The 18255-nt window shown below is 37.1% G+C and overlaps 1 protein-coding gene across 1 annotated transcript in view; it reads right to left on the minus strand.

The window, feature by feature from the left end:
* Positions 1 to 18255, minus strand: part of MYO16 (myosin XVI) — a 277468-nt gene that overhangs the window by 194659 nt on the left and 64554 nt on the right. The window contains exon 5 of the mRNA XM_058825534.1: positions 12286 to 12394. Within this exon, the coding sequence (XP_058681517.1) occupies positions 12286 to 12394 (109 nt within the window). The remainder of the gene's footprint in view (positions 1 to 12285; positions 12395 to 18255) is intronic.

Genomic DNA, 18255 nt, shown 5'->3' on the forward strand with positions numbered 1-18255 from the left:
ATGTGGTGTGGCAAGATAGGAGGGGATGAGAGGAATGAAGGCTATGGGATTGCTTGTGTCAGCATTGCTCCTGAAAGAATAATTGTCGAAGAACAGTATCAAAAAGAAGATAAGCAAGGCAGTCTATAACCAAAAGAAAGCACAGTCACCAGTCTGAAGAGGTTTAAAATAAGAACCAGGATACAACAATAATGTGAAGTGATTAAATTAGCAACCAGCTGTGGTTAGATTGGAACAAATAACCTTAATTTGCGACTTCATTATTTTGCTTCTAGTTCATGTGATTATTTAAATAAATATATAGAAAATGCAATTTGAGTAAAAATTTTTCTATTCTGGAAGAAATGATTTTTTATTTCTCTTCCATATTTGTCACTAAGTTTAAAAATGACAAACTATAAATAAATTTAATGAATATGTATTTAATAATGTTTTACCTTCAACAGTTCTTAAAGTTCTTTACATTACTAAAAAACTGAAGCATGTTTCAGGATAAAATCATATTTTGAGTTTCTTTGTTTTAATCTGCCCAGTAGAAATGGGTGCAAATATGTAGTTCACCAAAGAATTCCAGTTTTTTCCAACATGCCACTGTATGTACAGCTTTATGTTCTGTTGCCTGCAACACTTGTAAGAGTTTCAGCTCTGAAGTGAAATGTTCAGTGTGAGCACTGTCTTCCTATTCTCTTATTTTTGGAACTAAATGATTTTTTTTATCTGGATCAACCCCATAATCTTTCACATGAATGTAATTTAGACAAACACATACATACATATATATATATATACGTATGTATATATATGATACTGATGGATTAAATTGGACAATGTCCCCAAAGGACAATGTGTCTAACATCCTACTGCCTGAAAGTTGCTAGACCAGAACACAATGCCAATTTCACAGTATGTCCTCAGTGTCTCCTAACAAACAATTTTTTTGTCAGAACTAAAGCTTTTATGCCTTCATCACATTTCAGATTAATAATTCGAAAATACCTGATGTCGTTTACAGACTGACAATGTTGCATAATGTCAATGAATTTTTTTTCCTTTCTGTTTCTACCTGTTTCCTGCTTTTTGCAACAGTAAATTAATGGTTTAACACTTTTGTGCCAGTGACAGAACTCTCCCAAATACTTAAGGGCAATATGCACCCAAAATTAATCATCGTTTGCAGTGTTGACATTTTAAACACTCAACATTGAAGACTGAGCAGACAAAATTAAACTTCACTGGTTCAGATGGAGTTTTTTCTAATGTTCTCAGGTAAGGAAGATTAAAGTTTAAAAATAGATGAAACATTTGCCTGATGAAGACAGGCATGCTTAAGTACTGCTGACAGAACTCATGTCAATTTTTTCTTTCTCTTAATATATCAGGTAAACAATAAGAAAAGGTTTTGGGTTTCAAGTAGAGAGAAATTGGGTGGAAATTAATTTACTACCTCTTTCTCTGAGAATAAAAAATGAAAACTAAGTTCACAATTCACAAACTGGAAATACATTTTCTGATTTTCCCAGGAAGAAAAAATGACAAAAAAAAACCACTGAGAGTGAAACACAGCTATTATGAGTTTGTTTCCTTCATCATGTTTAACATAAATTACAGTAATGCCTACAAGTTGAGGGCAGAGGCCAGCTGAGTCTACTCAGCCTTTTCTAGCAAGTTACTACTGACTTACACCCAACATAGTCAGAGAATTAACATATCCGTACACTGTGATATTAATGGTGAAATATTGATCCTTACTCCCTGTAAATTGCCTTTTATAGAAACTTGGTATGACTTAGTTGGGGCTACAAAAAACCCTAGCCATTGAAAGATTAACTCTGGTCATATTTAAGGGAAAATCAAGAAAGGCATTCAGTTGTATTAATTGCTGCTTAATAATTATCTTCTCTCATAAATGTAATGCAGCCATGAGCTCAGAGAAAACACATAAACCACAGAGCAATAAAAGTCACAGTCTGTGTGAATATAAAACCTATTCAAGACAGCTTTACTAGCTTCAAACTAATACTTGCATAAATGAATGATACATATTTCAATAAACAAACAGAAGTAAATCAGCCCAACAAGAGAGGCAACAAAGTGACATGCTTCCACAGACTTCACTTTTTAAATATTCAGAGTAGGTTTGAAAATGCTAGAGAAACAATAGTTTCTCTTTCTCTACCTTTACAAAAAATATAATGAATACACGCAAAAATAATCTGTTTCAGTTTTAGAAACATAGTTTTGAATTCCAAGAACTCAGGAGCTATTTAGCTTCAAGCAAAGATTTCTCTGCTGGGGAGCTGGGAAGCAGATTTGTCAAACATGCACATGTACATTCTGTGAGGCTCAAACAAGGAGACCTTGTCAATAAGTGCTTTCCCTTAATCAAGTTCATAATTCTGGGGAGTTCGCTCTCCCTCCCCAGGGTGCGATACTTTCCAGGAATTTAGATGGAACAAAAAATGCTACTCATACAGTATGTAACTCTCACTGCCTGAATTAAAGAATGACCTTCACGTTGCTTTTCAAAGGCAAAATGTGCTTTAGATATTCAGCTGAAATGGGACAACAGCCAGCATGAATAAAAAGAGGAAGAAAAACACACTGGCATCTACTATGGGAATGGATTCCCATTTCAATAAGTGGAAAGTAAAAGAAATAAAAAAGGCATATAATGGAAAAAACACTCAAAAAATCCTGTAAAATCAGAAGAGCTACACAGTCAAGAATTCTGCAGGAGATAAGATGGAGAAGGAACAGTTATAACATCAGTGACCCTGCAGGGCACACATTTGGTGATGAGTATCAGCACTGGTGTCAGGCAGGAACACACCTGACAAGGCTGCTTCATGTACTTTGGCTCTCTCACCTTCTCTGGCACATGGTTATACAAGTGACAATCAAAAGGAATAGAAAAACCTCAGATAAATAATGCATTAGTAACTTTCCAAAAATGTCAGTGATAAAGAAATACAAGGCAAACAGAACTGAGGGTTGCTATTAAACACCTTTCTCTCACAAATGTCCAGTACAAAGAAGCGTGCATTGTTCAATCGCCCTTGTGCGTATCACTTGGCATTATGTGAGTCTGATTTTCAAAGGTCAGCATATAAACAAATACACACCAGCAACATTTACTATGCAAGAAGGGAAGCCAAAATTTTCAGATTCTGCAAAAGAACATATATTTGTAAAACTACCGAATCCCATAGCTCTAACTCACTGCAGCCGTACTGACTGATTGTTGCTGGAGGGTTTTTTCTGTCTGCCTTTAAATATATCATTACATATGTTTAGTGAAGCATCTTCAGTACCATAGACTGACTTGGGTTGGAATGAACCTTAAAGATAATGCAGTTCAATCACTCTGCTATGGGCAGGGTGACTGAACTAGAAAAAAACCTTTCACTAGACCACATTGCTCAGAGTCCCATCCAACCTGGCCTTGAGCACTCCCATGGATAAGGCATCCACAGCTTCTCTGGACAACCTGTTCCTGTGCCTCACCATCCTCACAGTAAGGAATTTCTTCCTAATATCTAAGCTAAACTTACTCTTTCAGTTTAATACTGTCCCTGTCCTGTCACTACAGGTCCACGTAAACAGCCTCTGTCCATCTTTCCTATAGGCTCCCCTCAGGTACTGGAAGGCTGCAATGAGGTCACAGCAAACCCTCTTTTCCAGGCTGAACAAGCACAATTCTCTCAGCCTTTCCTCACACGAGAGATTTTCCATCCCTCCAATTATCTTGGTGGCCTCCTCTGTACCCATGGAGAAAGCTCTGTGTCCTTCCTGTGCGGGGAACCCAGGAGCTGATGCAGCACTGCAGGTGGGGCATCACAGAGTGGAGCAGAGGGACAGAATCACTTCCCTTGACCTGCTGCCCACACTGCTTTGGATGCTGTCCAAGGCACAGTTGGCTTTCTGGGCTGATTAGGTTTATCTCCTCCTAGTCTGAATATGCTATCAGAAGTGAAGTTCCCACCTCCTCCTCATGTAGATATCAGAGTGACAATTCTCCCACTCTAGTGAACATGCTTTTATTCCTCTCTCTTCTACAATAAGGACATTGATGATCCTTTCAGCTAAAATTAGTTAAGTGAACTGTCTCAACTTTCATGGAAACAAAAATATTTTTTGCAATTTATTTTAAAAGGCTGACACAATTTCAAGGCTTAATATTAATGCATTCATTTGTGGATATGTAATGCATGTTTATTATTATTTTATTTTTATATTAATACTAGAACATAGAAGCAAAATAAGTATATCACGGTCTCTGGCTACTTCTGGTACATATCATGTCTGAAATGAGATCATCACAGACGGTATTTCTACACTACAGATTTTACTGTAAGGTTTTAATATGCTATAGTTAATTTTTTGTGAAAGAGCAGTAAAAGCAGGCTACTCAACAAATGCAAGGCAGGCAGGAGCTGAGGGTGAACACAGGCCAGGCAGGTCGCCATCCTTGCAGGGCACAGCCCCACAATACCCAAAAAAGAAAATCAAGCAGGTCTGGTGATGGGAATCAGAGCTAACAGAAGTTCTGTGGCTGCCAGAAAAACCTCCAGTGACAAATCCAAGTAAATCAGATGAAGCAAGGAGTCAAGTCAGTGGTCCAGGTTTGGGGTCAGCGAGGATCATGGCTGGGCACAGGACTGCCTCAATCAAGGACCTGAGACTAAATGTGGCTCCAGAGACAAAGGATGGGTGAAAGATTACGACAGTGCTGCTCCCAGCTTTGCCTCCCAGCTCAGCTCCTTCCCATCCAACAGCTCCCAGGTCACAAGGCCGCCACAGCCGGCCTTGAGCTCCGGCAGCCAAGGCCCTGGGAGAAGGGGCAGAGGTCACAGGGCCTGGGCATGCACTGTGGGCACTGACATTTTTTCCATCTTGATTAAGGTTATAGCTTTAGGAATTCTATAAATAGTGAAAATATGGTTCTCATGGCAATGAAATTATTTATTGTTAAGTTGTTTAAAAGGACACTGAAAGCACATCCCTGTTTCCTGATGTTCTTAACAATCTTTTTTCAAATCTTAGCAAAGTCTATTGGTCAAGGAGATGCCTGTCTTCCTTCTAGCATCTGTTAGAAAACTAGATCATAAAGTACTGGCTATAAATTTAAATGTTAATTTCAGTGTCAAAAATTGACTGCAAAGTGAATTTAAAGGTTTTCCTTTTGATAAAAACATATGGATGACATGCTGGAAACACAAAAATATTAAGAAGAATCTAAGACTTCAAAGCCCCCAAGAGCTATAAAAAATTAAAAATTATGGTAGCTCATTCACGCTTATATTGGAAAATATAACGGCCAAAGGAAAATAAACATTGTCAACTACGAAACTTTCCAATGTGCCACATTTTCCATGTGCTTCATTTTTTGAAAGGACCTACTGAAACATTTCATTTATTCCTCTGTTCTCGCTGGCAACACCAACACCTAACCCCTCCCTTCAATTAATCAGGTTCTCAGAAAATAGATTTTTTGTGTGTGATGATCTTATGGGTAGGTGGTTCCCAATCAACAATAATCAAATGGAAAAAACTTTGAGCTACCCTAAGGCTGTTTTGTTTTGATTGCCTATTTTTCTGTCAACCTACTGCATCAATACTGTTGAAAGAAAATTTGTGAGCATAAATCAAGACCATGGTACATATGGTTCTGAAACAGAAAATATATTAGGGAATTTAGTTTTAGTCAAAGCTTGCTGATCTTTAGTGCTAACAATCTGTATGTGTTGGCATTTTAGTGAGTTTTTACTGGAGTATATTAGCAATAATTCCTTAGTATCGGTGAAATAGTTTGGAATATTAAAGTCTAGACCAGTATTTTGCTGAAATAATATTGATTTATATCCCTTTATTTTCTTAACTGCACTGAAGAAAACCTAAGAGTTTTTCTCCCCTCATTGGATTACTAGGTCTGTTCAAGGGTTTCTGCACCACAACCTCAACACTGAAACATTTTGGTGTACACATTCATTCTTTTTAACTAACAACAAATAATCCAAATGTAAAATGCACACAACTAGGATCTTAATTTTGATCTTATTCTCACAAAAAGTGCCAGAGTACTGAGAAACACACAAGGAGATGTACAGCGCAGGTGTCGGCAGTTGTGGGGCTGCAGGGATGGGGTGTGTGGGGAGAGGCAGGGGCTGTCCCATCAGCTCTAACAGACCCCCAGCAGCACACAGCTGAGCCTGCAGCCAGTGTGGCAAAGCAGACAGACACTCCTAAAGGAGCTCCACACCTGAAAGGAAAACCCAGAATGGAGCAGAGGAAAGCGTGAAGAAGAAAAGGGGCAGAGAGGGAGACTGCCAGGTACCAAATCCCCAGCTCCATGTGCTGCTTGCGATGGTAGAAGAGTTTGGAGTGAAGAAGTGAAGCCTGAAAAGAGGGGAGGAAAAGTGTTGTTCTAATGTTTGTCTTTCTATTTTTCTCTACCTGAGCCTATTCCAGTTGAAAAAATTCCACCAAGTTGAATCTATTTAGCCTGTGACAGTAACTGGTGAGCAATCTTGCTGTCCTTGTCAGGAAGGGAATGGGTGAGCAGCTTTGTGGGAGCTTTTACTGCAACCACACCAGATTTTATGGATAACTTCAAATTACTTACAGTTTAATTTTGGTATATCTTCCTATCCCATTCTAGGTTACTGTAAAGTGTCAGGTTTGCAGTAAATTTTTCCTTAATCCTTGCCCACTACTTTTCTAAATTAGATTTTTCTGCACATGTCATATGTCCCATATGTTGTTAACTGTTGGCTTCAGGGAAATTCTCCTTATTGTAGTAATTGACAAGTTGGCTATTTCTGGCTAATGTTAAAAGCTGTCTTCTGTGTAGGAATCTGTACTAACATTTAGCTTCATTTTTATTTTCTACCTACTGCTGCAAGGCAGTAAAATAAATTTATGTCTTCTATTTTGCAGCTGAAGAGTAAGGCTTAATTCCCTTGCTAGTAAAAATTTAACAAACAATGGTCTATATTTGCAAAATCTGCACAATATTTTAACTGATTTAAACCATACAAAGCCACTTAAATGGATGGGGCTTGCACATGATTTTTGCTCTATATGCAGTTTTCTGAGACACCTGAATATGATCCTTTTAATATTCAGGGAACAAGCCAGACCTATTATTCCCCCAGCTTGGAATAGCATAATAGATTTTGCTTAACTGCATGAAGTCTCTGTTACCATCAAAGGTCAATAACCTTTAACCAGCTCTTTTAAATTCATTTGTCCCCACAGAAATGGAATAATACTGTGTAAAATACTTTGCAGAAAAGCAATACTCATTTTTTCTCCTGTACCTGTGTCACAGTAGAAAAAGGAGTACCATCTGTATCTTTGGATAGATATGTTATTTAAATATAGTCAATCTTCAAAACATAAAATCAAGACAGACCGTTTTCTATTGCTTAATTATCTGCTACTGCATGAAACTCTCACTACACAACAGACAAGAGAGCCATTAAATTTGCTTTGAGATCCCTGCAATATGTAGACAGTTCTTTAAAAAAAATGTAAATGTCCAAATATTCTTTTCTCAGATTCAACAATAAGGCTGATGTTCTTGGGATGCACAGTTATCTTACTGAAAACTGAAGCCTGAGATCTTGGAGGACAAAAAAGAATATTTTCTTTGGAAATGAATTACAGTGAATGTGTCACCTCCTATGACTTGGCAAATACAGAATCAAGAACTATCTGTCAGTCAGTTTTAGTTTATAGCTGAGTAATGCAATCCACTATACAACTAAATACCAAGTAACAAAATAAAAAAAATGCTGCCTCAAAGTATTAAATATTTTAAACAGCCTAGTGGAAAAGGAAGAAACAAGGATCAGAGTTTCACTGACAGTTCTACAATAGAACATTCTGCCTCCAGAAACACTGGTAGTCATTCAAAGTTTGATTGTTTTAAAATGCCATAAATGACTCAATAGGTTTGCCTTAAAATTAAAGCTGTAATTAATCAAAACAAAAGTTATGGAAGGTGCTGGGTGGACTTTCTTGATGATTTCAATTATCAATCAGGTAGGTTTAGAATAAAGCAGGACAAATAGTGAAAAAACTATCACCTTTTGACATTATGTCCTAGGGTGACTTTATGATGCTGGTATCCCCAATTGTCTGCTCTGTTTATGCTGGATATTAAGTTCTGCACCTTAAGACTGGTTCCAAGAGAGAACAGGGAAGCACAGAGTTTGTTATCAGGAACTGCACTTGTGCCCCCACATCCTACTCCTGGACTGTGTTGTCTGCAGCAGGCAGTGGGAGGGAGCTCTTCTGTGGTTTTTTGTAAGTTTTTTTAACTAGCCAAGACAGAGAAGTTTCCTGGACTTTTTTTTTCTTTTTCTTAGAACTGATCAGCCCTGCTCTGGACTGAAAACCCAGAAGAACACCAGGAGCTCACACCTGTGGCTCATCAGGGCCTGGGACAAGCAAGCAGTTTTCCAGTGCTGGAGGGATAAGAGACTGAGTAAGCCAAGCTACACCCCATGACAAGGACTTTCTGAATTTGCCATCTCTTTAGAACAGCGAGAGGTTTTATTGTTTAATATTACTCATTTCATATGTCTCTGAATACTTTGCTTGTTAAATAAAGAGGTTTTTTTCACTTTTGTCCAAGGAATGTTTTCCCAAATGAGTTGGGGGAGGAGGGCTGCTTGAATCTGCTTTCTGAAGGGACCCTTTAGAAGTTTCCTCCCAAATTTGCCCTAAACCAGGACACATTATTATTTTCATTTCACCTCTGAAGGGAGACACTTCCTGAAAGTAAACAGTGAATGGATTTGAAGCTGAAGGTGTAAGAGGCAACAAAGAAAACTTCAAATGAAAAGAAATTACATAAAGATGGGTTAGCACTGGAATGGGAGCCCAGAGAGAAGCAGAATCTCCAGTCCCACCTGGCCTCCGTTGGCCTTGCCTCAGCAGATATTGAAATCCTTAAATAAGTCATGACTTTATTTTCATAGCAAAACAGGAACACCAGTAACATGGAAAACCAATGACATCTTGGCACAGAACAAATATAACAGCTTTTACTGGTGCTCTCCTTGTAGCTGGTCAAATTAACAACTCTTCCCTTCTCTACAGTCAGCATTTCCTAGAACTGCACTGTTGTTAATAGTAGTATAGACTACTGAATAGGGATCTACACAGAGACCTGTAAATTTAAATATCCTAAAAGTCATCCTACACAGCAGACTGCTGTGTCCCAGCTGGCCATTCTGGGCTCCCTCCATAGCACATGGAAAGAAGTAGGCAGTTCAGATCCTAATTCATGTGCCTCATTACAGATGCCTACCTTCAAAGAATCGCTTTTGCTCTAAAAAGGTTTGCTATAGAGTGGCTACCAGATATTAGATTTAGATAAATCAATCCAAATGGAGTCCTTGAGCTCATGAGCCCACCAGGCTTCTGAATGCCCCTTGGACATAACCTAATATGATACAGTTAAGCTGTTCCACACACTTTCCTAAGCATAAAGTAGGCTGCTGTATTTCCCTTCCACCCTCAATTAGAGATATCTTAAATGAAACTAACAACATGCCAGTTATTACCCAACAGAAACAATGCTCTTAATATACAGAGAATGTGTACCTCAAATTGTGTTCTTAGGTAACTCAAGTCTGCTAATTCCTTTCTTCAGTCAATAAATACTTAATACAACATAACATTATTTAGATAATGTAATATAATAGCAGAGGAAACTAATTTCTGTACAGGAAAACAGAATATTTTAATGAAATAGTATTAATTTCATTAGACTTCAGTAATAAAATCTCCACAAAACATCCTTATATGTTATATTCCATAATAGTAAAGTACATATCAAAGCTTTCGGGCAGTTGCTAGATGATTACAGTATTTTGTACTTGTGGTACTCCTGTGCCCTAACAGATCATTTACAAGCAGAAATCAAAGAACTAACTCCAGTAACTGTTTTAAAACATATAAATCATTAAAGGTATCCAAGGCTATTGTTATCACTTATGGCTCCAGGCCGTCCACAGAGTAAATTAAATTACTTCAAACAATGAAGAGCAGTTGAGTCACTAAGATCTGTAGTAAAATTAAACAGATACAGTGAACTACCACAGTAGTAAAATCTGTAAGAAGTCGTATAAACACTAGACTTCTAGAACTCTGATGTTTCCAATTAACAATGTTTTCTGTGGCTTCAAAGTTACTTGTTCCAATCTTTGTTTCATCAACATAAATTGATAGCTTCTGCTTTTCTCATTAGCTAAGCTATAAGGCACCTAATTTTACTTTGTGATCTCTGCAATTAGAGGCAATGATTAAAGTATAGTCTACTCTACACACAAATCTCTTAATATTGTAAACCAGGATGCACAACTGAAAGGAGAATTGAAACATGAAAATGAAATTGAACCATTTTAGGAATGTAGGGAAGTTCAGAGAATAAGGAAATATTCCTTATACATTGTATTTAAAGGCTGAGACTTTGGTTGGGTGTTTCTCAATACTACAGGCAGAAGGTGGTATTTAATACAGGATCAGCTAATCTTGTATAAACAGGCTTGGTCCTGACCTTGCTCTGTGTTGAGGTATTCATTTGCAGGTGTGCATGGGGATTGCTGCCATGAGGAGAACTTCACCAAAACAATGCACAGAGAAACATTGAGGCTGGGAAATTCAAAGTAATTCATACTTATTCATACAGCTTAATTTCCTTCAAGAATCTCCTCCTCAGTTACTATTGATCTTGGTAGGCTATACAAAATTTCATAGGTACTAAATAAATTTCAAAAGTCAAGTGCAAAATAAGGATACTTTGAGCTGCCCATTGTTCCAAGAATAATACCAGCACACCAAGCAAAGTTGATGAGCATTTTGACACTGATCACCCCAAGGCCAGCTCTTCATGCACAACAGCAGTTAAGGGGTAGGATTGATCTATCCTAGCAATCTAACCCTAAAACTTGTCAAATTAAGTTCTTATTAGTCAGCAGAAAGAAACAATCCTGGAAGCCAGTTCTCCTCACCTAGCCAGGTTAGAAAGAGATGAAACAATGCGTACATTTCCTCTTTCCCTCTATTGATCTAAAGGTCTGGATGATTAACTTAAGCTTGTCTACCTAAAGTCAGTAGAGGTAGATATCACCTTCAAAATAATTAAGTTTTTTAATTTGGTAACTTCCAACATTCACAGAATCACTATTTAATTAGGAATAGTGCCTCTCTTACCTACTGTAAAAGAGATACCACTATAAGCAGACTACATCTTGTACACTACAGGAATTTTGCATGTTACCTGTTAAATGTAAGTCAATATTTGGAACATTTAGACAACAAATATCTGTATTTTTCAAGGCAATCAAGCTTTTAGAAGCTAATAGCTGCTTTGCCATTAGAAGAATCCAAAACCAGAGCTGTGAAGACACTGCCACACACCGAGGAAACAAAATTATAAAACATGTAATACAATGGATGCGTGCAGTATAGGACCTGACACTGTGATTTCCTTGACATTTAACTTAGTTTATGTTAAAAAAGATTCCTTATGTAGAAAAAATGTTGAAAACACAAATTTTTACATTATTGCTCATTATATTTACTTAATGCCCTTTTCTCAGTGTTAGAATGAGCCACACACAATATTAAGACAACACCTCATAGCCAAAAACAATGCTAGAAATCTCACTTCAGCTCATATCTAAGTTTGGAACTGATGAGCAACAAATCCAGTTTTTCACTACAAGTCCTGTCATCTATAACATATTAAGCATAATTCATAATAGAAACCTCACTAAAGTACTTTCACAATTTAAAAAACCCTAAACCAACACTAATATTCCTGAATGAGAGATTAAGTATCATATGCATTTTCATTCAAATCATTTGCAATGATTTATTTATTTAGCAGTCTGTCACTTGAAAAAAAATATTGAGACTATAGATGGGAAACGAAACAAAATGTAAAACCTAGTCCTTGAATAGTTAAATTAACTGTTTTAAAAGCTTCTGTATTGCTGCAGTTTCTCTACTTTGAATTTAACTTCTAACATCTCCATACAAAAGGTCAAAAGCAGTTTTGACAACGACAACTGCCATTAACCTTTGTTAGTTGTTCCAATTTAAACGCACTGAAAACATTTGTGGTTCCAAATCATCTTCCTCCCCTTCATCCCCAAACTGATATAGTTCAATTGGCTTTGGCATGACTTCCATCAGATCAATACACATCCTTATTATTTTTATGACATGTTCAATAAAAGCATTCCAAAAGCTAAAGAGCTGACTTACCATTTTCTTCCAAGTACATCAGAAGGATGCTGCTAGATTCAGTCCCTTCTACAGCATAATCAAGTGCAATATTTCCATTAACATCTTGCAGAAGCACATTTGCTCCAGCCTACAGACAAAAATTAAAAACACTTTAGTTTTTTTGCACTGAAATCTCAAAACACAACTGGGGTTCTTACATGATCCTATTCAAAAACACTTCAAAGCTGGGGTTCTTAGGCAGCAGGCTGATTATAACCTGAAACAAAACCAAACACACAAAAAGGCAGAGACAAATGAATGACTCATGATTGTCAAAAAGGCTGCCTTTGTTTGAGACAGCTGACACTGTTACCACACTATCTGTCCAGTCTGGCTTTGCTACACAGATGTCTGAGTTGCTCATCGGTGAGTTTTGGAACCACCACCATTTGCAGCAAAACACTTTAAAGTCAGCTGTCACTGACTGCAGTCTGCCTTAAAACACTCCACCAGTAGCCAGCAGTGGTCAAGAGCTGCCAGACAAGCAGCACAGACACCCTGCAGCAGGGATGGGCAGACAGCTGGCCTGGGTAACCCTGTCAGCTGGCCTGACCTCCAAAGGCCTCATCCATCAATCCAACCTCAAAGAGAACCATCCACTTCTAAATGAAATTGCCATTTGTCACCAACTGGAGACAATGAAAATGAGATTGATAATTTCAATTGTAGTCTCTAAGAAGCCAGGCTGAAATTTCTCTAAGTTTCATTCAAAATTCAATATAAATGAGTGACAACTAAGAAGAGCCCTTGGGGTTGAGGGGTGGTAAAATGAACGGATTCATGAGAAGCTTGATTGTATTTTCTATATTAAAGATTGTTAATGTAAGAATCTGTAGGAAAATACATTTTTTTAAGTAAAAAAGCTGTCATTCTTGAAAATATCATACATGTCTGATGGACATAGAAGCTTACATTACTAGTGTTACAGCATTAGAAGTTACATGACTAGTGAACTACCACGTATCTTCTTTAAAAAGGGTTGTAACATTAATTAATTTCAAATTTCTCTCTATGGCTTTTAATGGCAAGTAATTATGAAATAAGTGTGACCTCAGGTAAATTTAATTTTCTTAACAGCTTGTATGATAAAGAGTTTAATAAAAATGAGAAATGCCAAGGACTGCCTTTCTTAAAAACACATCAGCAGAGGTCAAATGCAATATCAAATTATTAATAGAAGACATGACTGCTTTTTTCAGGAGCTTTTTTTGTAAGTATTGTATCAAAGAAAATCTTGCAGTAGGCTCAGCTTCTGGCTCAGCTGGTAATATGATACAAAAAATGAACAAATTCATGTTAGCTTTAGGTTATCAAACTTGAAGCTGAACTGTTAGTCTGAGGTGATCTGAGTTTCCAACACAGTGGCCAGGGGACAGACAGGCATCAAAAATTACTCACCTCAGCTGTCTCAACCATCTTACATCCTATTAGACCACATTCTATGCAGCAAAATAACCTGTCCTCCTACAAAACACACTACTTTCTTCTGGCCTTATCTTGTTGCACTGACTGCAAGGGGAGCCCAGAGAGCAAATTTAGATTAGATGTATTTCTTCTGAATTTTTAAATGAAATTAGATGAGAGGATTTGTCTTTCATGCTTAATGAAAAGGAATGAAAGGAGACTTAAGTGTAAAATCTTACATTCATTATAGTGCTATGAAAATAAATTTCTACTGTCTGTCCTGCCAGATAAAATCAAAAAGATGGTAGGAAATCAAATAAAGGGTGAATTTGAAGATCATAGTATCTTTAGGGGATAGCTTAACAATTATTTATTGCACTTGTTCCACTACTAGGAAGTATGATTTTTGTTTTGCTTTCTACTCACTGACCCATGAGAGTTTGTTGGTGAAGGTAGAATTATGAAAGCAAAACAATTTCGTATCTCATTACTTTGCATATAACAAAAACCCACAAAATCTTTCAGGTATAGATTCTTCCTTGCACATAGATAATCTCCAGGTAATGCCGAAAGAGCATTTTATTCCTTGTTAAGAAACCAAAAGACCTTTGACATACCAAACTCAGGAAAAGTAGAATAATTACTTAGGTCAGCAGCACACTTTTAATTCATTTCTAAGATGTAATATCACAGAAGGAAGGATGCAATATGGAATTACTCATCTGCAAGTAATCTTTATTGGATATTTCTATATTAATTTCTTGAGAAATGTTTGGAATGCTCCCAAACAGTTAATTTTAAGGGTTTAATAATAGGCATGTTTAATATGGTGTATTATCATCCCTGCCTCCCAGCTCTGCACCATCTGTGATCTTACTGGGGCTGTGCTCTCACTGCCCACACCAGGAATGAAGGCCTTGAACAGGACCAGACCCCTACTAGCTAGGGCTACACCACTAGTGTGGAACACATTGCAAACATCACAGATTTTGTACCTTGGTTTAGATTCAAATGGCCAGAACTGTGCTAATGAACTTGAGTGCTCTGTTACATATACAACCTTGTAGGTCAGACAGTAAGAAACCCAGATGTGACTAGAGACAATTCAGATTATCCAAGTGTAGTCCTACTTTGTTTCTGCTCACAGCTCTTGAAGGAAACATGAGGAAAACTGTCCCCATGCTGCTGATTTTACTTTCCAAATTTACATGCATACCTTATTTATACTCTAAATACTATTCCATATTTATTCCATTTCAATACAACCCACTTGAATTATGATGTGGCACTCAATGTACATAAAAAGCTTACTGGCTTAATTATTCTCAACACATCCTCATTCTCAAGTCATTTCTCAATAAAAATGATAAATATTTTACAAAATTTATATATGGCACTATATGCCATATATACAAAAATATTTTTGAGATAATTATTTGTCTGCAATGATACATTGTTTCTATTTTAATAAGACTACAGCAGGAACATCTTTAAATACCTTAAGGTGTTTCTAAAGAGACCAGGTTAAATAACACCAAATGCAAAATGCAACTGAAGTGCATCTGTGCTATGCAGAGTGACATCAATGTGTAGATACAGCAAGAAAGATTGAACTCTGGTGATTAATAATAACTGAGTAGACTTCACATATTTACATAATATCCCCCCATTATCAGAAATCTAAGCCTGCTGCGAAAGAGAAAATGACTTTAGCTAGTGAAAGGACAAAAGATTTCCTTTCTAGCTCCAGCAAGGATGATTGAAAAATACTTCATCTTTTATTAGGATCACACTAGTTTGTATTTTTTAATTCTGTTTTAATTTCTGTCTATTTACCGACCTGTAGAATCTCTGATGTTTTCAATGTGTTCATTTCAGAAAACCAGAGTAGAACAGATAATTTCCAAATAAAGTGCTGTTCCTTTAAGATTAGCTAGAGAGCTCAGGAGCAATGTTGTTGAAGTTAGATGTGCACAGTTCCACAGTACTCATTTATGTGCATACCCACATTTTTTACCAACATGATGCAGTTTAAGATGGTTTCCCACTCAGTGGAAGAGAGACGAGCAACTTCAGACTCAGTGTAGAGTACATGACACAATGTACATCTCCACTGCAACTTAAACCATGATCACATCTTTGTGTAAATAAACTTGGAGCTAATGTAAGATAGTACAAAGAACACTGATTTTGCTTAACAGGATGCTCTAGGAGCTGAACTCTTCCTCCCCAAATCATGTTCCAGAAGATGGGGAAAGAACCAAATAGCTTCTGAAGTCTAGTCACTAGTGGAAGTTTTGATTTGCAAGAATTTACAAGAGCTAGCAACTGCATGGCATCATCACATGTGAACAGTCCTCTACAGTGCTCTGTCCCTATATAAGCTCCCTTTGCCCCTTGGGACACACATCCAGGTATAAATGCAGCCACAAACTCTCAAGACTGTGTTGCTGCAGCTGTATCCAGTGGATCAATGTCCAAACTCCCACTGCTAAGCTAAAAGTTGAGTTTAGTCCACATTCTATGGTTAGGAAGCCTAATTAGTGATATTGTTAACTCAGAGGCAATCAATAAACAATCTCTCAACCTGTTTTTTTTTTTAATAATTAACTGATTCTAAAAATCAATTTGTCATGCACAGGGGTAGTTTTTTCATTCAGCATTTAATTTTTTAGAAAGTCTTAAAACTTCGTTTTGTACTATTTATTATCTGGCCAATATTACTTCCTACTATTTCTTATTTCTAGTGCTGTGATGCAACTTATTATTCCCAAATGAAAAACCAAATCCCACAAATCTAGCTGGGTCCTCTTTGTGGCTGCTATTAGACTTGTTGAATCTCATTCCTTAACAAAGCAAAAGGAATAAAGTTTCTCTACACAGTGTTGTGGTTTAGGTCATTAGCACTGGATACCACATTACACAAATCCACAATGCTGAACAGATGAGGAATAGTTCTCAAGGCAAAGCTAGGAAAAAAAAAAAGCTGAAGACTTCACATTAGGAAACCACAGACAAAGAAATAAAAAATTAAGTGAGATTGAGCAGCTGCTCTCAGTTCAAAAGCATGTCTTCCTTCCAACTCATTTCAACAACAGATTTTCTGCAGGCAGAAAATTATTTCACAGAAATCACAATACAGCTACTAAAGAGCTGGGGAAAAAAGTGATTACAATTATAGATCCTCCACTGACAGTTCCCCTACCTGCTGCCATCATAATTGAGTTTTGCCTACTTAGTAAGAAGAAAACTGACAGACACAAGCTGAGTAACCTCTTCTATATTCTCTTTATGAGCACAAAACAATCAAGAAAATATTTCGCTAAATCTAAATATTATCTCTCAGAATACTGATTGTGGACTCAATACTTTGATTTTAACTTTTCTCCACATAAACCTTTAAGGAAGACCCTTCCCCATGACATCACAGATTATGAAGATATTTGGGAGATAGATAACCAGTATCTACACACTCCAGAGTAAATAAAAGATTCCTGTTCCGGAACAAAACATCAAAAGAAATCCTGATTCAGGACTAGAAATTTACCACGAAGGAAATCTATTTCTAAATATTTACTTTTACTCTTCCACCCCCTAGTCTTGACAAAGAAATGGAAAGGGATCACAAACATTTACAAGCTATCTACAAAGACATGGAAGTTCAGTACAGCCCATGGCAAACATTACAGCCACCTCAAAGCTGTTCTAGCTGCAGCTTTGGCTTTTTGACCCTTAATATAGCTTGCCAGAAGTAAAAAAAAAAAAAAAAAAAAAAAAGACAGCATACTTCCCCTGCAGAAGACAAGAGCGTATCTGATGGAAAATCATTCTCCAAATAGGAATATCTTCTACACAGCTAACCCTAGTAGCCTCCTTCCTTTCGTACAACTTGAAGAAAAGCAAGGAAGTGGAAATTTCACCTTACAAAAGCAATCCTTTAAAACCCCATTCTTCATCCTTCATCAGGCAATTTCCATCACTGTAGTCTGTGGGGAACACAGCTGATATTTTATTAAATGGGAATTTCAGTAACTCCAGACTGATGACTTGATCTTCAAAGTATTATGTTTTACAAATAATAACCCATATCTTCTCTTGGGCAGTTATGTTACCTGCAGTTAGTTAATGTTGTCATTATATTACAAAGATTCTATTGCCATTACATTGCACGGGTACCATATTGCTAGAGTTTTGTACCTCCTTGATAGTTCTTGCAGGCAGCTCCTCTAGGCACTGACTCCTCCTCATCCTCACCGCAGCCAACTGACTCCAGTTCCCACCAATCCACTCTTTTATAATACTCTTCTGATAGGCTACAGCTGCAACCTGTTAACATCAGGCCTGCTCCTAATCTTTAGTAATTGGTTCAGCTGCAACTCTTTAGGGGATAAGATTACATTCTACACCATCTTCATTCACCCCTACTATATCTCCCTACAAGTTAAGTTCCACATCAAAACACCACTAGCCCTCAACCATAAAGTATGCCATAACTTTTCTAAAATAAAAGGTTTTCATCAACAAATTCTTATGCATTGAAGCCTG

Source organism: Ammospiza caudacuta, chromosome 2 (assembly GCF_027887145.1).
Source record: "Ammospiza caudacuta isolate bAmmCau1 chromosome 2, bAmmCau1.pri, whole genome shotgun sequence".
Classification (NCBI taxonomy): Eukaryota; Metazoa; Chordata; class Aves; order Passeriformes; family Passerellidae; genus Ammospiza; species Ammospiza caudacuta.